The sequence below is a fragment of the Megalobrama amblycephala genome, linkage group LG2 (genome assembly GCF_018812025.1).
Source record: "Megalobrama amblycephala isolate DHTTF-2021 linkage group LG2, ASM1881202v1, whole genome shotgun sequence".
Taxonomy (NCBI): Eukaryota; Metazoa; Chordata; class Actinopteri; order Cypriniformes; family Xenocyprididae; genus Megalobrama; species Megalobrama amblycephala.
Window position 1 is genome coordinate 38,603,306 of NC_063045.1, and position 22,109 is coordinate 38,625,414.

General features: G+C 38.2%; 2 protein-coding genes across 5 annotated transcripts in view; both read right to left on the minus strand.

Moving 5' to 3' along the window:
* Window positions 1-425: 425 nt before the first annotated feature.
* zfand5b (zinc finger, AN1-type domain 5b) lies at window positions 426-12,267 on the minus strand. 3 transcript variants are annotated; one of them, XM_048174946.1, is made up of 6 exons: window positions 8,073-12,243; window positions 7,056-7,057; window positions 6,035-6,214; window positions 5,714-5,926; window positions 2,075-2,203; window positions 426-1,982 (listed from the first exon to the last, which is right to left on the minus strand). In XM_048174946.1, exons 3-6 carry the CDS (start codon window positions 6,189-6,191, stop codon window positions 1,834-1,836), a joined length of 648 nt encoding a protein of 215 aa, XP_048030903.1. In that variant the 5' UTR covers window positions 6,192-6,214; window positions 7,056-7,057; window positions 8,073-12,243; the 3' UTR covers window positions 426-1,833. The 3 variants fall into 3 exon arrangements, with proteins under 3 accessions (XP_048030903.1, XP_048030888.1, XP_048030895.1); XM_048174931.1 differs by lacking the exon at window positions 7,056-7,057 and having other exon boundaries at window positions 12,117-12,267; XM_048174938.1 differs by lacking the exon at window positions 7,056-7,057.
* A 1,738-nt stretch (window positions 12,268-14,005) lies between these two features.
* erbin (erbb2 interacting protein) overlaps window positions 14,006-22,109 on the minus strand; it is an 80,400-nt gene continuing 72,296 nt past the window's right edge. The window contains exons 21-26 of one of the 2 annotated variants that reach the window (XM_048174869.1): window positions 21,631-21,729; window positions 20,550-20,606; window positions 19,243-19,416; window positions 18,235-18,327; window positions 16,751-16,825; window positions 14,006-16,645 (exon numbers count right to left, since the gene is read on the minus strand). In XM_048174869.1, coding sequence (XP_048030826.1) covers window positions 16,538-16,645; window positions 16,751-16,825; window positions 18,235-18,327; window positions 19,243-19,416; window positions 20,550-20,606; window positions 21,631-21,729 — 606 coding nt within the window. In that variant the 3' untranslated portion in view covers window positions 14,006-16,537. The remainder of the gene's footprint in view (window positions 16,646-16,750; window positions 16,826-18,234; window positions 18,328-19,242; window positions 19,417-20,549; window positions 20,607-21,630; window positions 21,730-22,109) is intronic. The other variant, XM_048174877.1, reaches the window with a different exon arrangement.

Here is a 22,109-nt window from a genome sequence, read left to right on the forward strand (position 1 = left end):
TATGCAGGAAAGGAAACCAGAGGCCGTTACGCTTTCTCCAATGGTAAGAGATACAGACCCTCTCACCTCTCTTATAATACAATTTGTTTAGATCAGTGTCAAAGCTTGTACGATGTGGCCCTCTGGTGGTCAAAATGATGAATAGCTGCTGGTTTCACATCTGGTTCTGCAGATAATTTTAACATTTTAAATGATTAAAAGTGAAAAATGCATTATACAGTTTATATTCTACTAATACTAAAACGTCTAGGTGCTGCTGAGACAGGCAGAGCTAGTTTCATTGGTTGTGTTACAGATCAACCCTTTAATTTATTGACCAATCAGCATCCAGGACTAGTGAGTATAAGTTAATTAGATTTTGCACAAATAAATCTTAGAATGAACTACTTGTAACACCAGTACAGTACAAAACAGTACATGACAAATTTTAATGATATCTCTGTACATAATTTTATTTACATGATACAATTTCGCAGTAATGTCGGATAACAAGATTATATGCGCAATACATATAATAAATAAAGATGGTTTGTACAACTTGCATAACTAAAATCAAATCAGAACAAATGGTTAGTTTTACGGTGTAAACTGACAAAGCTCTAAAATAAAACAACAGCGCTGTGCAGCCAGACCCAAAAACAGGAAACGGACTGAGCCTCAGATTAAAAGATGGCGTTCACGGAGTAGACTAGTCGCATACTCACACTGACTCACAACACACAAGCACACTCGAAGGGCTGATTAAATGACACTAAACAATACCATTAATTTCTTACCTGAATTTAACACTCAATACCCACTGAATAGATCAATCACACACAAGAAAGGTGAATTAGAGGAAAAAAAGAAATGGACTTCTAGTATGCTGTCAACTGTAAAATACTCATTTCACTAACCATGCAAAACACCCACTTAAAGTTCAACTCTCTGAACAAGCCCAGGAACCACGTTTTCATAAATTGGTGTCACATTACAACAAAATGAGAAAAAAAAAAAAAAAGAAATCACTTAAATGACTTAAAGGATCATGTGAGAGAATCAATAGAGTTGTGTGTTAGTTGCCATGTCCAACCCCATCCATAGTTGACACCGTGGCATCATAGATGCAAATTGCTCAACTGATCATGAAGTATTCTGGTCTGGCTGCATTAAACCATCCGGACAGGATTATATATTTTTCACAAAGTCTGTCAATGAAAACAAATTTTTTTTAACATGAAAGAAAAAAAAAAAAAAAAAAAAAAAACAGCATCACTCCAAAAGCTCAATAATTGACGTAGTCTGATGCTCAAGCAGAAAAGTGGATGATAAATGTTGAAAAGGCTGACTCTTAACGGGAGGGCGAAACGTTCGACCCGGAGGAAACAGAAGAGCGTCCATTTGCTACATGAGCCAGCCATGCACTGTTGCTCTGACGGCGCTCGGGTCAGAGCGGTAACAGTCTTCAGAGAGTCCTGCGTCATGAGACCAACCAGGAGACACGATCACAAAGTAAACTAATAACGATCACGACGGACAGTCAGCCTTTAACACAAGAATCAGATTCCAGGATACTCAGAAACAGACATGTTAGGCAAATGTCTCTGGCTTCATACCTTTTATAGACATTTTTTTTGTTCTTTTTTCCCCTTCATTTGTTTTATCTTGAAGCTCATATACCAACAACAGAAAGCAAAAGAAAGATGGAAACAAAGTGATCACTCATGCATTGGCTTAGAAACAAGATTCTTTCCCATACTGTAATTAAAAAAAAATAGTCTTTAGAATCACAGGTCAAAGTGCGAGTCCTTTTATCTGATCTCTCGCAAAATCGAGGTGAAGACGGCGAGAGGCTTATATTCTCTGAATCTTATCGGCGACCACGACGGGGTTCTCCTTGCGGATCTTGGCGGCAGCCTCCGCCTTGTAGTCGTAGGGGCAGTTGTGCTTGTCCGAGTAGCGATGAAGTCCACAGAAGAGATTCCCACAGCGGCAGTCGAACCCTGACAAGAGAGAGACATCAGCATCAGAATGCGTGGATGGAGCAGTTTTATCTGACCTACATTACGTGCAGGAACATGCTGGTTCTGCTCACCTGTCAGGCCGACCTTCTTGCGGCACATGAAGCATCTGTTCTTCTTGGGTTTGGGGGCTTCGGGTGTCTTGGCCTCTTCCCCGTCAGCTGTGCTCGGAGGTGCGGCGGACGCTGTTGGCTGAGTGACGACTGGAAAGACACACGGGAATTAGCATCTACAAACACCCTGAACACAACTACGTGCCAAACACCCATAACGCATCTGGCATTCTTTTTTCCATCTTCAGTGTGCAGCCCGTTTCTGTTACTTTTTGGCAATTTTAATTATTGTGACTTAGGCTGCGTTTACACTGGCACAAAAAATCCAATCTTTTGCTCACATCTGACACAGATCGGAATTAGTTGCACACGTGTAAACACAAAAATCCACATGGGATCCGATTTTTTCGCATCCGATCTGAGCCACTTCCAAATGTGGTTTTAAATCCGATGCATATCCGATCTCTTGACATGCGACCTACGTCTAAACACGCATATCCGATTCCCATTGGAATTCCAAGCCATCACAAGGCGAGGGCGAAACGTTTGCTCATTAAAAGGCTCTGTAATGTTGTATTACGAAGCAGACGTGCTTGTATGCACTCGCACTAAAAATTTGCAGCTTTAGGTGGGAACTTTATGTCTAACGTTATATATTTTTCTAGAAAGAAATTGCGCATTCACACATACATTCAGCAGCTGAATGTCAACCTTTGCCTGGATAATTTAAAAGAGACCGCCGTTTTGTCGTTTTTCGTATAATCCAAAAGCTTCACTGTAGCTACTCTCTCTCGCACGCATGCGCGTGCTCTCTCTCCCTTTGCTCCCTCGAATTCATATATATATATATAAAAATAAAAAATAAAAAAAATCTAAAACTTACAACTGTAGATAAAACAAACGCAAATTACCTTTATTTTCCGGTCTATATTCGTTCAGTCAGAATTCGCGCTGCAATACATCCATGACACTGACTGCTGTAAACTTATCCATTCTGACAGGTAGCTAATTATGGCCACTCGATGAAATATATGTAAATAATTTTAATTGCACGGCCATTCAAAACCTGAGGATCTACTATGTGCATGTAAAACTATCAATGACAATCATTTTGGGGCAGGAATGTAAAACACAGAGATATCGGATACCAGTCGCGTCTAAAGTCGGTGTAAACAGTGGCCCCAAAAAAAAAATAAATAAAAAAAATAAAAAAATAAAAAAAATTGGATATGGTCAAAAGATCGGATCTGTGCATTACGACTTGCAGTGTAAATGCAGCCTTAGACACACCTAGACATTTTTGACTTTTCCATGCACAGAGAGGTTTTTTGTCTTTTGGTGAATTTCTACAGTTAAACCACCTCATTGGAAAGTTTATCAACACTACTTGCGAAGCAAATAAAGTGAACCACTTTGACCAAGAACCTCTTCTAGCAATAAAACCGAGATGTCAGTCAAACAATGCAGTATTTTACACAATCTGCATGGCTCTAAAAACATTAATGGATATATTGGGTGTCATTTAGGAAACGAACGCACGACAAAAAAATGGTGCATACAGCCGTTTCCATGCAAAACTTTGCATTTATCAATTATGGACATGAGCGGTGGCTACGATCATATCTCACGTCAGGTCTCAACTCCTGTATGCAAGTTTTTGTGACCCATTAAAAATACCATACCACATTTTTTGTTTTGTTTTAATGGGTTTAGCTTTATATGCGCAAATAGCAGCATAAACAAAAGAAAATGAGGATTCGCACGTCGTCACATCACACACCTTCAGAAAAACTATGTTATAAAATAGAAAGGACTACACTACATTTCATTTAAATTAACAGATTGACAAAAGAAAAACTGCAATGCTCGTTTTTGTGACTAACACATTGTGTTTGTTTTCTTTATATCTTTATTTTATTAAATCCAAGTGATCGCGCAGGCGCCTCGCGCGCGCACACATCATCAGTTCTAGCCTTTCTAACTTGACATTTCAGCCATTCATCAAACTAAAATGCAGTCAACCATACATAAGTTACACTGCTCAAATTAAATGGTCCGCTGTAAATCAATGTGCCCAGCACCCAACCACACACATTTTTGAAGTGAAGGATGCTATATCTGATTTGTTTTATTTTATAGTTTAATATATAATTTTATAACCTTCATTCTTTTTCTGTTCTGAATACCATTAATTTTGTGGAGGGAACTGCAACAGGCCTATGAATATTTTATTTTATTGACTGGTATTATACATATAAATTAATGTAATTGTTTGCAATTATGAGGTTAATGGTTGTTTTTGGAGTAAGATCCATTTCTCCTTCATGAGATTACTTCCTATTCTTGGCCAGATTACATTTCTCGTGTCATAAACTCTATGGGCGAGGCCTCTGAACCGTGAATTTTTAGGGGTGTGATATTTAAATGACCATTGTTTTCACCCGTCACATTTATCAACGTACGATAGGATTGCCAGCATATGAGCGTTTGATGAATCACACGTGAATCCTGTCATAAGATGATTTCTGCGTTCGGAGCTGTGCTCGTTTCTACATTAGATTGATAAATGAGGCCCATCGAATCACTGATTTGATTCCTCTTATTTGATTGAAGTAAAAACAAATCAATGGCTTTCAAACTGCCCAGAAGCAAATATTATTGATCACGCAGTCATCGGTCAAGAAAACCTCAGATTTCTAAGATCGCGTACAAAAACAGTAATGCCGTCTATCAGGATGTGCTATACTGAGGTTGAGGTGTAAGTTCAAGGTTAATATTTGTTTCAGTGTTGTTTAAGTTATCAGCACTGAGATTCAAATGAAATCTTAAGAATCGGCTGCGGAGTGGGGTTTGCACTTAGCTGGTATGGGGAAAAATTGCTTAAATGATAGTGTTCAAAATAGCATATTAGTCTTAAAGTGCGGTCACATTAGCAAAATTTTGCAAACAAAAAAGGTCCATTGTCAAGAGTGTAGGGATGTCTGTAGCACAGCTCACACAGAAGTCACTTCCAAACCAAGGAGCTTTCTGTTGGCCAATACGGCAAATTCACACGACCAACATGAACCCGTTGCAAAATCAGCATGTTGAAATCTTTTGTCCTCACACAAAAATTCAGATCACATGGATTCCTATTGAAATGACTGAAATTCACCCATGAAAACTGACTAAGCACAGGTAAATGTGACAGCACCTTTACCATTTCTGCATTATGTACTAAATGGTATGCAGACATTACGCATACATGAATAACTAAATTACCTGTAATATTCTCAAATGTGCAGTATACAACCAGTAGTAAACTGCGTTTAATAATGTATCCTACAAAATGCAAAATAAACTTGATATGGACTTACATTGACAATATTATGAATGAACCAGAAGCATTAAACTTATTTTGAACAAATTCTGGACTCATTTCAAACTATCAAGTGTTAAAAGACTTTTATAAACATTTAAAAAATAATAATTTTATTTAAATTTTTTATGTTTGTGCTGACCTTCGTCATATTTACTTTTTTATTATTATTTTTTATTTTTATTATTTTTATTTTATAAACATTTTAAAGTGTGCTAGCACTCTATTCTGAACACCGCTTTAGAGTCCCTGAAATGGGTTCAGCTGAGACACTTCCTCAAATCTGAAACAGAAATACCAACCTGGTTCAGGAACTTCTACTTTTGGCGAGACCACCTCGTCGTCACAGGAAATGCTCATCTCCGTCATCTGTTGTGTAACTGGAAGGGCAGCAGTGGCAGCGGTGGTGCTGTTGGGTGACTCAGCGTTAGCAGCAGAAGAGTTGTTTAGTGTAGCTTCAATGATCTGGATGGCTGAGGCTTCAGAGGTAGGACTACTGACACTGCTAGAAGCTCCTGGAAGAGACCAAATACCCTTAGTGTTAATGAGACGCTCAAGGAACAATCAATCTTACAAACACGTCCGATCGTCCGTGAAGGTGTTGAAAGAGCGGAAACACGTACCCATTGTGCTAATAGGACTGACGCCCCCATTGTTTTGTCTTGTTAAATGTTCTTTGTAACAGACCGAGCACATGCCATTGGTCCGAGGGTTGCCATAGAAACCACAGCCGGTGGCACAGAGCATGGGCACGGGGCTTTGATTGGTCTCCTGGGCCATCTCTCTCTGAAAGTGGGTGATTCCTACAGACAACAAAACACAAAGACCATGAAAATGACAGCACATATGTGTGACGTGTGAATCAAAGACTGCAGCTGGCTTCATTAAGAGGATTTACACCGATAAAGGCCCTCAAAGAATCAGATTAGGGGTCAGACGTCTGAACACTTTTTTTTGGCGTCGGTTTGGCATGAGCCTCATCTTGGCGTGGAATCACCCGATTCAAGCCGGTTCCTGCAAACTCACGCCACAGATAATGTGTAATTGTTTTACAACCAGACTGAGCTGAATGCACTTAGGTCAACCTGTAAGACTTCCTGGAGCCCGCATTTTGCTTCGCTGTCCAAACACTTAAACGATTCAACCAATTAAATTCTTCATTAAACTATATGGTGTGGCTGCATCAGAAAAGAGAGAAGGGTCGGTGCCGATGGCCTCATGGGCAGTGCGCCGACATGTAGCACCAATGCGCTTCGGGCAACCCGAGTTCAAGTTTCGGCTCGTGGTCCTTTCCCGATCCCGTCCCCCTCTCTCTCTCCCACTTCACTTCGCTGTCTAGTAACTGCCCTATCATAATAAAGGCAAAAACACCAAAAAGAAATCTAAAAAATGAAAGAAAAAAAAGAGAAAAAAAAAAAAAAAAAAGAAGGGACGTCAGCAGAACAGGACTGCAAGTACTAGGATTAATCTGCAATGAAAATACAGCTGTGCACCCATTAGAAAAAAAAAACATAGTAATCATTAGCACCAAAAGTTTAGCAAACAAGCTGTAAATGAGTTTATTTTCTGACATAAGCACACAATCATGAGAATGTTCTAGGTAAGTGGTTCTCAACTTTTTGACTCCCATCTAAACTGATGTACTTCTGGGGCCTTAATTGGACGTGCAAATAATGAGCCTATGTGTGACCCTGGACCACAAAACCAGTCAAAAGGGTCAAATTTTTGAAATTGAGATTTATACATCTAAAAGCTGAATAAATAAGCTTTCCATTGATGTATGGTTTGTTAGGATAGGACAATACTTGGCTGAGACACAAGACACAACTACTTGAGAATCTGGAATCTGAGGGTGCAAAAAAAAAAAAAGCAATGCATATTTTTTTATATATTAGCAGTAGGAAATTTACAAAATATCTTCATGGAACATGATCTTTGCTTAATATCCTAATGATTTTTGGCATAAATGAAAAATTGATACTTTTGACCCATACAATGTATTGTTGGCTAATATTGCTACAAATATACCCGTGCTTCTTACGATTGGTTTTGTGGTCCAGGGTCACAAATGTGAACGTGAGACCATTTCTAAAATGTATAAAATGCCTGTAAATGCAATTTTCCTAAATGCATCTCTTTATAAATCAGCTCCACCTACAGAATGCCCACAAATGTGTCTTTGAGAAGATGAACGGCACTCATCAAAAATGGGCAAGGAAATCCAAACCCCTTTGTTTTAGCACTGCTTGTTCACACCTCAGATTTGAAAAAAAAAAAACTCAAGAAATGGGCGTGGAAAGCTGTGGAAAAGTGGGAGTGTAGAGGGTGGGAAGAGGAAAGACACACTCATTATACAGACAAATGAATATTTAAATATGAGCGGAGAAAGAGAGAGGATAAAAAAATAAAAATAAAAAAAATAACCCTACAACAACATTTTATCAGTAGAGACTAGTAACAACAATCATGAACAAATCAAATACGTTCTGATAAATTATTCTTAACAAATCAGCATTATAAACTTTCCAGAGCAACTTGTCTATATGAAAAATGAGGAAGAACATTTAAAATGTTTAATAATATTTTCTTTTCGTTTACGAGCACTACAATCTTTGAACAAATTACATCAGTTTAACACAGAAGGAATAAAGGCATAGTTACTTTTTTTTTGTCCATTCTTCTTTGAATTTTCGGTCTACATCATTGTCTTGTGGGTATCAGAACTACTCATCATGTCATCGGCTTCATGATCAGACGTACCGCTGTATCAGTGTTCTTATTTGCACATATGCATTTAATTTAAAGAAGACACTATGAAATATGCGCATTGGCAGAGCTGGTTCATGTTTAGAACACTGCAGTATATGAAATGTGTCCATATTTCTTTGGTCCAGATATAAAATATGATCCGTGTTGCGAGCGTTAAACACATCGCGGCGCGCCGTGTGTTACTAAATAGTTAGTCATATTTTTAATGTGTTGGTAGTCAAACTCTAGCTCTGACCGCATTGTGGCGAAAATGCAAACAACACTTTTGTGTTACTGTATTGAGGAAACGGCTAGTTATGACAACGCAAAGCTGAACAGGCAGTGGTGAACAAATAGCGCTGAAACAGTCATCTATCTGTTAAAAAAAAAAAAAAAATGTTTTAGGGTTTTATGATCCTCTAAAAATCAGTTAACACATTGCTCATTTGCACATATAATTATATTAATGCATATTGTGACTGCCTATTTATCTTAACATTTTCATATGATTTAACCGATTTGCTGATATATGAATACCAACATGTATGCTATGCATGCTCTTAATTTGTCATACGCATAAGAACATTTTCACGTCACTTTCTGTCTTTATAAATATTGATGTTCCTCAATATTGACATGATAAAATCCATAGTATTTAGGATCAAATCCAAGCATACAATCGTTTTATAAATCAGAGCCAGTTTAATGTTGTGCATCTTTATTTTGAGTTTTTAAAAGCATTTTAATTACATTCAAGTCATTAAGACTAATAGGAGCCCCTGGTTAAGGACCACTGTCATAGGTTGTTTGCCATTTTTGTAGTTTCTTGGTAAACATCTTCAGAATTTCTCAATGTTTGATACTGCTGTGAAATGAAAAATGAAGGAAAAAGTTTCCATATTCACTTTTTTTTGTTTTTATTTGTTCTACTGATTCTGTTCCTTTCTTATTCATTACTGACTGTTTACAACAGTATTGTCTACATGCCACTGTTGTAATTCAATAATATTTAGATAGTAGTTAACATACTACGACACCATAAATTCCAAAAACATTGTGAGAAAACACTGTACCGTTTTAAACAGAACTTTCCGAATTGTTTTATGATTACTTCGCTACGGAGCCCTTAGAGGGCCACCACATGGTGGTGGGAAAAAATGAGGTGGTGGGAAAAAAAAAAAAAAAATGAGATGGGGTGAAAAAAAAACAAAACTCAATGATTTTGCACTCTCGCAAATGTTTTCGTTCCCTCGAGTAACTCTGCATTCACCCACAAAATGTTTTGCGTTTCCTCGAGAAACATTTGCGAGAGAATGCAACAGCATTGACAATCCAGCCCCCAATCCCCCCCCACCGCCCAAAAAAACCCCACACTTTCCTCCATTTCGTTTTTTTCCTTCAAGTCCCTTTAGGGGCTCTGTACTTTGCGTAACACCTCATCATTAGAGCAAAAAAAAAAAAAAAAAAAAAAAAAAAATGGATGGAGAGAGAGAGAGAGAGAGAAAAACAAAACAAAAAAAACCTAAAAGACTAAAACAAAGTTAAAATTCATGGCACTCCCCCATAGAGCATGACCTAAAATCTTGAAATTGATTAGGGCTTGGCGATGACGACAATATGTCATCATGGCAACAAAAAGTATCAATCATTAAGATATTTTGCCATACCTAATATGTCGCAATATGTAAATAAGCAGTTTTAAGCTGCGCAGCAGTTACTGACATGTTACAGTGATAAAGCAACAAAAATCCCCATACAGTGACAATTATGCTTGACAACTAGCTACCGTTTAAATAGACCTTGCAGTACATTAAAAACTTAAAGCGCTGCTTGATAAAAATAAGATTTGGGTCATATCACCCCCCTCGGGTTCACAGTCACAATATGCATAACTATCCATTTATATTAATAGTCAACTTTTCAATGGTGTTTAACATTTTTGCTGCTGTATCAAAATAATTGTCAATACCAACTGCACTGGCGTGAACTACTGAAACGTAAGTATTGTGACGACCCTACTAGGCAGATGAAGTACAACTAAGTTGTGTTGAAGGGTAAATGCTGACTAGCAGTGTGAGATGTAAATATATCTGTACGTGGAACAGCTGGAACATTCTGTTCAAGCAGAGACCGATTACAGCAGCAAACACAATCCCCATCAAAGCCCCTGGAGCGGAAACATGGACTGCAGACGCTTTCGAGCAATGAACCTGAAATCTGTCAGGAGTGACATGTCGGCGAGGGCCCCCGGGGTTTCGGGGGGCCTCTCGTCTCCAAGTAAACAAGATTGCAGCATTTCACCTCCGCCTTTTGGCATCAGAGGTTTTCCCCTGAAAAGCCACCACATGGCCCGCATCACGTGCGTGTGAGCCTGCTGCCCTTCGCACTTGCTCACACGGGCGGCTGGATTAGTTTTCATCCGTCACAAGGGTGCAATGTGACATGTTGTCCTGAAGAGCCTCCACCATGCGAACAGCAGTGTGTCCCGACTATAAATACCCCCCCATAGTCCTGACCTGCCTCCATTACATCACAGACATCTCTAGTTGGACCTGGTTTGCATAGCACTCTCCTCCCTATGCATGGCCTTATATATTTTGATAAAGCCAAAAATGGCAAAGCCCCAAGAGGGCTGTTTTTTCAGCCGATTCCCAAGTGTGTTGGCCATCTAGGTCCATTTATCCCTGTCGGGATGACAACAAATAAATGGCATATAGGGCAAAACAAAGACATGAGAGATAACCCAAGTCAAATATTTGAACAAAAGCAAACCATTAAGCTCAAAAGACACCATAAATGGAGAAAGACAGCAGAAAACCGATCACTCAATGCTCACGTGTCTCAATGCACCAAGATATGAAGCATTTAAACGACATGTAGTTTATACAAAGTCTAATAGTGCCCTTTACAATGCAAACACGGTGTGTGTGTGTGTTATTCACACAGTACGTGTACTTTTAAACGTTATATATAGAGCTATATCAGCGTTTGAGGCCTCATAATGAAATCCACTGAGTCATGCTAACACTAGCATGACGGCTAACAAACACACGCTGGCATATAAAGCACAAAAAACACTCAACACAACAGCTGCTGCCCTCAAACTGTGTGTGGTGTTCAGTGTGAGGGGTTTGTGATGATGAATGAGTTTGGATGGATGGTAATGTCCTTGTTTATCTACTTTATATCTGGGTCAGGGTGAATATGCTTTGTGTTCTCCTTTGTTTCAAACACTCTTCCTGTTTGAGCCCAAGTACAAACCTTAATAATAAAAAAAGCTCAATGATCCATCACCAGAACGTCAATTCGCAACAAATCAGTCAAAATATTGAAGAACAAACTGCGGGAAAATTATTTTTAAAGACGTTTATTCATTCACTCAGTGATAAAGATACACAAACTAGCTGGGCTTTGAGTTTCCTGTATAACATCTCGATCGATACACGAAACGACACCAAATAAAACCGAAAACATTACAATAGAGAGTAAATTACTCGAATAACGATATTAATACATAAACAACCAATTAACTGTATCGGAGTAAACACTACCTGCAATAAACGATCTTATTTTTCATCTCAGCAATCTTGAAGGACAAAATCAGTTTAAATGCGAAGCAAATAGCGCGTTACGAATAAAATAAGCGTGTTTAAACATAAATCTGCCGTTTTCGTATCATATTTCAGCTTTTAAGTTGAAAGGAACAACAGGCTAATTTTACTAGCTAACATGCTAGCATCAGCTAACAACCATATTTGGTTAAACTCGCCAAGTTCACCAAGTTCATCAATTTAGACTAACAACTGACACATTACATGATATTATACCAACGAATAAATCTGGAAATAAAGATATTAGGCTTACTAGCTGGTTATTTCACCAAAACTAATCATATTTTCCTATAACGTTAGCATAAGCTTTTAAAGCGTTGTAATTGGGGGAAAGTGTTTTACTTGCCTTATCTGAGTAAAAAGAGAAGCTCCCGGAATAAAGAGACTATATATTAAACCCTTCGCGTTGGTCTGTGCCGTTAGTCCGCTGACGTGTGTGTTTCGGTGTGTATGTGTGTTTTTCTCGCTGCTGTTTGTTGGTTTTCTTTAATAGCGGGCGTGACGTCACGAAGATTGACACGTCCGTGGGGCGGGGCCAACTGCGCCAGTCATAACAAGTTTACTGTACAAAAACAACCTTCTGCTCTGAAGCAATAGTTCTAGTGCAATGGACAGGGGTTGCATTGCATTGGCATGATTATCTATTGCTGGATTTTGTTCACTACATTAGTGGGAGTTGTAAATGGACGGTTCGTCCCAAATTTGAATATGTTTTGACAAATTTTAGCAGAAAAGTCAAGTGAATGAGTTTTGCCTAATGATTTCCAAATGAATTCTGAGTACTATGATAGTACTGATAAAACAAACAGATCTGCACACCCTTACAATGTGCCAATTTTTCACAATTTCAACCCAAATATCAGTTGCTATAGTTTGCTGAAACTAGCCATCACTGTCATTCATATTACTTTGATTTTACAGTATATGGCACTGGATGCAACATGATGTTTTTAGTAAGAGAAGGCACAAAATGTGTTAGAAAGTTAAGGCCATATCAAAAGGTCAGATTGTATCGAGATCCAAAACGTAATAGTAAGAAAACAATTTTTGAGTGTACACTGTCTGTGCAGTCCATTGGTGTGCTGAAGGTTATTTTTACATTGAGCGTGTATCAGATGTCACCACACTGTGATCTGCTGACCCAGAGAACAGCCAGAGCAGAGCTCTGTTTGAAGGACACGTTGATCCAATCACAACACATTTCAGTCAAGGCAGATGCAAGATGAAGATACTGGAACATACTGAATACTGGCTGTCTCAAAATGCAGTGAGTTGCCTCCCTAGACGGCACTTTTTGGTGTTATAGAGACATTCAAATGGCACAGCAATGGTGACGGGGGAGTCCTTTTTATTTGAACTTTTTAAAAACCAAGCTTTGTGTGTCGCTCATCTCGTTAATGAATTTACATGAAAGCAGGATTGTAGAAATGGACATAAAATGCATATTAGTGTATACATTATATAATAAAATAACCATAATTAAGCTCAGAACCATTTGGCTTGAAATCTTGTCGATAGGAAAATAATGAAATGAGTCTTTTGTTGGATGTCTTCATTTCAAAACAACCCTGGGTCTGTTTTGAAAGCACTCTTGTAGTTTGCCCCCTGGTTATATATAGAGCTGGAATCTGATATGAGGCCAACTCACACTCCACGTGAAAGAAAGACACCACTGCTTTCTGTGATTTTCAGTGATTTCAAAGCCAAGGAATGAAGCAAATAAAGGTGGTGAAGGCTTGATTATATTCTTACCTGTCTGACCATTTAAGGCATTTCCTCTTACTTCAGCAGTGTAGTTGCATTATCAATAAACAAAGTACTGAGTTACACCTGATAAAAGAAATGATTAAATTACTTTAGTCATCTAATTTTACTTTACAGACCCATCTAACGACACGTCTTTGTTAACCCCTATCAGCTTTGATTAAAGAAGGAAATTATGGACTGAAATTTTGTATGGGCTTGTAACAAAAACCTGCCATTTGTTAATGATAATATAGTCATGCGAGGTAAACTCCCATCACATATCTGATCATATATTCATACCATGGCCAAAAATGGCCTGCATCAATGAAATCAGCTTTCAGCTTTCCTAATAAAAATAAATAAATAAATAAAACCCTGACAAAATTTGGACAGTTGACCCAAATATCTTAAGGAATAGCTTTGGTCAACAGTGACAAAACTGTTAAGTGTAACTGTAACTGTAATAAAAAAGGACAACAAACATACACCTTGAAAGAGCATTAGTTGATTTATTCTTTCCACAGGACACCATGGAAAGCAAATTTATTTACAAAATCTGGAATGTTGAATAAATGCATACCAATCATCTTAATAGTAGCTGCTTGTGGAGAAACCTTGACATAGCTATACATTAAAAGGGCTGCTTCTGTGATGCAAGTTATTGCTGGTTTTAAAAACATAATCACTAATGCCATGAACAAATTATAAACCTTTTAAAAAAGTATTTACATGTTGATTAGTAATCTCTAAAGTAAAGTGTACTAAATAAATAAAAAGTAAATAAAAGTGGGACAGTAAAAAGAACACCAGTTGTTTTTAGTCACTGTTCGTTATTACGTTTTTACAATGTCTTTGCAGACAAATTTAAAAAAGTGACAGTTGAGGGATCTACGCTAGTCTGATTCGTGACAAAATGAATGTAACCGTGTCCCCAAAAACATTGTGTTGAGTGAATCATTCACAGCAAAATTGGGGGGCGTAGTTTTATCACCTAACGTTATGTACTTTAAACTGTGCGATTAATCATCCCCCCCAAAAAAACTAATCAAATGTAGCAAATTCATTTACAATCCATATGCAATGCTGACCCAAGGCGTAATAACAAACTTTGAGGGCAGCATGTCAAAGCTAAATTAAAACTGGGATCGGAACTCAATAGTCAATCAATTTCAAATGAACTGAAGTCGAGTGCTCTTTCACATCAAATTGTGGATTTGTCACATTATCATTATGTTAATTTGATTACTTCGATTCATTTAGCGGTCCAGTCTACCGAAGAATACAGCGAAGAACGATCAAAAGGAGGAATTTCATGCAAATTATACACACAGTACTACAATCGACAGTAGGTCATTCTCCTCATATGCAGACAGGGCAAAAAAAATCTTTCATGGCCTTTCAACGTGACTACTTCAAATACAAACATTACAATTAACGTTTTACAAGGCTTCGTAGCTTTTCGAATCTATTTGCTATTGAAGAAGTTGATGTATCCACATACAATGGAACGATAATCTTCATAGGGGTGTTTGGAAACAGCAGTGCAATCGCTAATGTGACGTGACGAGACATTCATTCGCACACTATTCAGACTTTACGAACATTTTTTTTTTTTTTACAAAAAATTTGAAATGCCATTTCCTATGTTTTCGTCTTTAAAAGATTTACAATATAAAATGCTGTATCATCGAGAAATACGAAATGGGTTTTCTTTATTTATAAAAAAATGCAACTGACTGCATCTTGCGAATGGAATAAACGACTTTCTATTGCTCTTTCGCCCACCGTGTCATACACCAACCCAATAAGGCCACTGAATATGCGGCGTGGATCTGTATGAGTATTGCTCTGGGTCGAACCCATTTTGTGACAGTTCAGGGTCTATGGCACTTGACATGTCGTTTTCTCAGCCCTGCATCGAAGCCCCCAATAGCAAACGTCCATGACTGCAACACTAGTCAAATGTTAGAATGTTTTCGTAAGAGAATAAAATATCACATCTACAATCTTCTTCACAGAATAAAAAACCGTTTTGATGACCTCCAAAATGAAATAAGAAAAAAAAGGAAAAAAAAATGTTTGAGCGCGAATGCTTCGGATTAGTTCGGTGGCATTGGAATCGGGTGGCTGTGTTGTAGAAGTCAGAGGAAAGAAGTTCACATGTCAGCAGTTTCATGCCACCTAGCCACAGTGTCCCAATATGCTTTGGTTAAGATAGCTTGAACCACTTTCTGTTTATGCCTTTTAGCAAGGCTGTTCTCTTTCGAAATCCTCATGGAAGTTCATCATCTTGTTCCTGTCCATGTTTCACGTACAGGGAGCATTTCAGCGCATCCTTCCAGGTGGCATCTGGGGTAAAGTTTGTGTCTTCTACTTCTGTTTGGTGGAAGTTTAAAGGAAGAGACCCTTATTTCACTGGAGGAACATTCCAGAATGTATAGAAAGCTGAAGAGACTAGAAGAGTTTCTAGCATTGAGATGGATGAAACAAGTTATTCATCCCAATGAGAGGAAGTTTTCTTCACAAGGGCAATCTGACCACCAGGCTAACAGATTTCACATCCAGTCCAGTTTAGCTCACCCCAGTTCTACATTCATTACCACAGTTATCACATAGCATCGTCTTCCAACTCAAAATCTCACACAGGTCATAAAAGTGGCTTTAAAATAATAATTAAAAAAAAACCGAGTGAGATTTGATAGAGAGCCCTGCCCTCAAGTGGTCAGCTACAGCTCATGTCCCACAAAAACTCTACCCAGGTGATGCCTTATAAAATGAGAAACAAAAACTATCTTTACAAAAAGCACAGGTTTTCATATCAGTTGGAGTGCACCAACAAGCTATCCCACAGTGAAGGTGCATGCTTCCAGACTCTGTCCGTCTTCCACCTGATGCAGTGGTTTCGCCCCTCTTCACCGACGGTCAAACCTTGTCCTGTTTACATCAGCTCAGATTAACTACATACAGCACACTGGCTCCTCTCAGTACAAAAATAAGACAGTGCACATTCAGTTTCGTCAGTTATGCGGCCATCTCTCGAATGATGATCAGGTCGACGGTGCTGGGGAACGTCTTCAGAAGGGATACAGCGTGTCCGTGATCGATGTTAACGAAGCTGTATCCGTTTGCCTGCAAAGTGGATGTTAATTGATGTTAGTGAATTACTAAGGTGTGGAAAAGTCAAAAATGTGAATAGCAAGAGAGGAGTTGACAAAATTGATAAGTAGAAATGACCTGGATGATCTTGTCCCCAGGTTGAAGGAGTTTTGAAGCCGGTCCCTCTGACTGAACCCTCGTCACGAAGATGCCCTGTTGATGATTTATGATTTAATAGTTGATTATTCATTAGGCTAGCTAGACTTCAGTTGAATAAAGGTCTAGTATATACACACAAGTGTGAACATCAGTTTCAGACTTAAAGGGTTAGTTCACCCAAAAATGAAAATTCTGTCATTTATTACTCACCCTCATGCCGTTTCACACCCGTAAGACCTTCATTAATCTTCGGAACACAAATTAAGATATTTTAGTTGAAATCCGATGGCTCAGTGAGGCCTCCATAGGGAGCAATGACACTTCCTCTCTCAATATCCATTAATGTACTAAAAACATATTTAAATCAGTTCATGTGAGTGCAGTGGTTCAATATTAATATTATAAAGCCACGAGAATATTTTTGGTGCGCCAAAAAAAACCAACATAACGACTTAAATAGTGATGGCCGATTTCAAAACACTGCTTCAGGAAGCATCGGATCATAAATTAATCAGTGTGTCGAATCTGCTGTTCAGAGCGCCAAAGTCATGTGATTTCAGCAGTTTGACACACGATACGAATCGTGGTTCGATAAGCTGATTCATTGTGCTCCGAATCTTCCTGAAGCAGTGTTTTGAAATCAGCCATCACTAAAGTCATTATTTATTTTTTTTGGTGCACCAAAAGTATTCTCGTGGCTTTATAATATTAATATTGAACCACTGTACTCACATGAACTGATTTAAATATGTTTTTAGTACATTAATGGATCTTGAGAGAGGAAATGTCATTGCTGGCTATGCAGGCCTCACGGAGCCATCGGATTTCAACAAAAATATCTTAATTTGTGTTCCAAAGATTAACAAAGGTCTTACGTACGGGTGTGAAATGGCATGAGGGTAAGTAATAAATGACAGACTTTTTAATTTTTGGGTGAACTAAAATCACTACCATTGAAAAGTTTTGGGTCAGTAAGAAAAAAGCCTCCTATTCTGAACAAGGCTGCATTTATTTAAACAAAAATAGAGTAAAAACAGTAATATTGAAAATATTACTACTACTTCAAATTACTGTTTTCTATTGTAATATATTAAAATGTAATTTATTCCTGTGAATTTTCAGCATCATTACTCCAGTCTTCAGTGTCACATGATCCTTCAGAAATAATAATATAATAAATATTATAAAATATAATATAACATAGGATTTATTCATTTGGAATAGGCATTTCGAGATGACTGCAGACCTAAATGGTTGCTCTCTTGGCAAAGTTAAAAAATAATTTTGTATATTTGTTTAGTTTATATCTTTATGATGTTTCTCTAGATCTAGATACAATTAAGTTTTACTGTTGAGTTTAGGTTAATGAACCTAAAGTTTAAGACAAATTGAAATCAAAGCTCCAGAAATGGATGTGGACACCTATTTAATAAGAAACTGAAGTGAAAAATAGAAATACTGACGTTGTCGTCTGGGCGGAAGGGATTCCCGCGACCACCCACTCCTCCTGATATACTGAAACCCAGCTCAGGATTCTTCTCGATCTTCACATGGAGCTGAGAATAAAGACAGATACGAGTGTCACAAAAACCACAGCAGCACAGTGATGCCTAAATACCTGTTTGGCTATTAGTTACCATTATCCAATCTCCCACACAGCCTAGGCGATGTCAGTGGAATAAGAATTTAATTTCGAAGGCTTTTACATTTTAAAGGGGACTATTATGCCCCTTTTCAAAAGATGAAATTTAAGTCTCTGGTGTCCCCAGAATGTGTCTGTTAAGTTTCAGCTCAAAATACCCCACAGATCATATATTATAGTTTGTCAAATTTGCCCCTATTTAGGCAGTTTTTGTGTGTCACTTTAAATGCAAATGAGCTGCCGCTCCCGGCCGCTTTCCAGAAGAGGGCGGAGCCTTAACAGCTCACGCTTCGGTTGCTCAACAACAACAAAGCTGGAGAATCTCACGCAGCCAGAATGACGATCGTCAGAAACGGTGTTCAGCCTTACATTGTTCAAACTGGAGTCGGACACTGATGGAGAGACTCAGGAAGAACTTCTTTAATGAAAGATCTTAAAAACAATTTATATAATCATTTATTTGGAATAAAACCATGAATGTTTATTAAAGCAAATAGGGTTCATTTTGATTACCTGTTGACTTACACCAGACGCGAGCAGTGGGACGCAACGAAAGCAAATAGAACCCATTATAATCAGTGATGCTGTCTACACTGGACGTGGCATGACAACAAATTTCCGACAGTAAACTGATGTACTTCAAGCGCTTACACAAAAAACAAATGGATTTACAACAGTCACTGTGTCACGTAAAGCCTCAAGCTGTTGTGGCGCGGTGTCACAACTGTTGTGTCCAGTGTAGACATGGTGTTAGGCATGATGGTCTATAGGTGTGTCTACATTTAAAATGCATTTAAAATATTGAGATTTCTTTCAGACTGGTGCCCACCTCCTGCTGCAGTGTCTCGTGTGGGACCCGTGGAGGGCCTGGGGGCTGCTGGGACACTTTGAGCATCAGATAGTCGATGAGCTGCTCTCGTGAGGGGTGGCGTGCCATTGCTGGCTGACCGCAGCTCATGGGAGGTCTCACAGGAGGACACATTTGGCCGTTCATCAAAGGCACCTAAGACACAAAAGCACACACCAAACCATCAAGAGATGACAGACAATCTATCTCCTCAAAGCTTAAACAATCCAGTGCAGCATTTTTTTTTCCATATAACTCTCAGGTTTTGGCACAGGCCTGTGGACCAGACAGAGGCTACTTTCAGAGATACAGTAGTTGTAGATTTATGGTCTCTATGATGAGATTTCTGTGATGTGGAAAACCCAACAGGCCTCTTTAACCAGACTCAGTGAAATCAATGAAAACACACTCTATTCAGTTATAATTTGTGACGTTTATTTTTGTCATAACTGAAATTGAGTTAGAGAAATTACTGGGCATTTTCAATGAAAGCCAAAGGATGGTCCTTTAAGCGTATGTCTAAATGTCACTAAATGTCTACTTGATATAATGTGAAGCATATTTCATACACCAGGGGGCAGAAAGTTACCAGTAAACATTTCAATGAACCATGAATCTGGTTAGAAGAACAAGAAATCCATGTTGACTGATGAAGCATCACACTTTTAGACCTTTACTTCTAATTAATCCACCTCACTAAATGGTTTAATTCCCGAGAGACTAAGAAAACAATGAAACAAATTGCAAATGTTTTTCAAGGACACTTTCACACAATGTTTAAAAGTCACTCGCCAAGTACAAACGAAACAAAATAAATAAAGTTGGCAGTAAAATATTTGCCAGGTGGTCAGTAATTCTATATAAAAAAGTATCCTTCTTTCATGTGTTTACTGCAGTCAGTAGTGAGAACATCCACACTTGGTTTTACGTGCTAGAGAGATCAGCTCTAGAACATGTCTGAGGTTTCTTTAAAGCAGTACTTGTTAATTAGAGCTCATTAATCACTGCTGGAGTCAGGCATGCCCACTGGGTCGATATCTCAATCCAGTTCATTAGCACATTAAACACAACCAACAGATGAGGTTCTATAGGATGCAGTCATATAGGATGCATTTATATGGATAAATTTAAATGATACTCCTTAACATCACAGCATACATACTGTTTTTCATGAGTGTGTATAGAAAAACATCTGAATGTCATCTCATTTGATAAACCAAGCAACATTTATAAAATTCTAAGTGTCCAAATATTTTTTGTGTCACAAGTACATAGTGTAAAGCACTTACTTTTCTTAGAGTGTCGATATGGTAGCCCTGTTGTCCATGAGGACTGAAGACATCGTCCTGCAGGGAAACAGCACAAAATGTTTCAATGTTTGCTATGGGAAAAGGTGTACTGTATTTAATGATGCTTGATTATTGACCATTATGGGATGTGTACTGTTAACTACAGTGAAAAATGAGTATAGTATTAAAACATACAGCTAAATAATAACTAGACCCAAAAAACAAACAACCAACCAACATGATTGTTTACTTATGCTCCTCTAATTAGCTAGATCAGATCAGCTATTATGCTTACTAATTCAACATTATGAAAATCAGGCTAAACCACATTTCAGGAAATATTTCATAATGAATGATGAAATATTTTTCAGGAGCCTTTCAGCTAAACTGATAAAAAAAACAGAACTTTCTTGAGCTCAGATTGTACTTTTAAGCACAATGACAGAAATAAAGAATGTTTGTTTCCACGACTTTAGTGTATATGGTTTAGTGGTTAGGAATGTTCTTAATCTCGTATTACTTAGACAACCCAAAGAAATGGAGCAATTGTGCAAACCAGCCGACACTGGATATAAGCTGAGAATGGTGAATTTGGGGTGGGGGTCTTAAGCTCCATAAGGGCAATTCCCGGCAATACTTGCTGCTTAGGGACACTTTGTTTGCTGCTCAAAAGCCAGTTTTTTCAGTATTTTGCAGAATTGTGTGAAAAGAGCAGCTTGGACATTCTGTTGAATATCTTTTGTATTTCATGGAAGAAATTTAGTCATAAAGGTTTGGAACACCATAAGAATTACAGAATTTAAATTTTTTGGTAATCTAACCTTTTAACTGACTTTCCTAATCCTGTTCCCAGATGTCTCCCATTCATTTCAGGCCTTGCCTTTACCAAGATGGTTGGAAAACATTCAAAATTCAGCTCAAGTGTTTACAGATATTGTTGATAAGGTGAAAAATGCCTCTAAATTTGTTGGGAACACAGGCTAAACAGCAAGCGGAGAGAATGACCCTTTGGTGAGTGAGAGAGACTCCACTGCGCCTCTGGGAGTTTGGGAAAGTGAGGTCTCAGTGGGGCAGTACTTACGCTGGGCCCATGAGCTCCAAACTTCCATCCGTCTACAGCGCTACAGGCCAGAGAGCTCTGACTGCCATCGAGAGTGGCCAAAGACCGAGATAGAGTGTTCTGAACACATGATGACATGCACACAAACACACATGCATTTAATGATTACTTCATTGGGCATGCATTGACCATGTGTACACTTTGAAACATGCAAGGGTTAGAGTATGTTTATGTGTTAATGTCCATACACAAACATGCAGAAAAATACTAGGTAAAGAGCATTTTTATGAGAAGGGAAAATAAACAATACCATACACATGCAGTTAATGCTGAAGAATGGTGGAGTGTGGAAATTCAGACTTGAGGTTCAGAAACTAAACTGTGAGTGCCCATGCAAAGCTTTGTGGTTGCTATGGTGGTCTGACCATGTGTCCAAAAATGAATACTTCCCTACTATAAAGTTCATAGTATTCAGGCGCAAAGTATCTGGATGACCTACT

Excerpts from the sequence above, each read along its gene's own strand:
- zfand5b (XM_048174931.1), bottom strand. The coding sequence starts at position 6,191 with ATGGCCCAGGAGACCAATCAAAGCCCCGTGCCCATGCTCTGTGCCACC. Across the intron at positions 5,927-6,034 it reads CAGTCCTATTAGCACAATGG|GAGCTTCTAGCAGTGTCAGT; the intron begins GTACGTGTTTCC and ends GGTCTCTTCCAG. Across the intron at positions 2,204-5,713 it reads AGTAGAAGTTCCTGAACCAG|TCGTCACTCAGCCAACAGCG; the intron begins GTTGGTATTTCT and ends GTGTCTTTCCAG.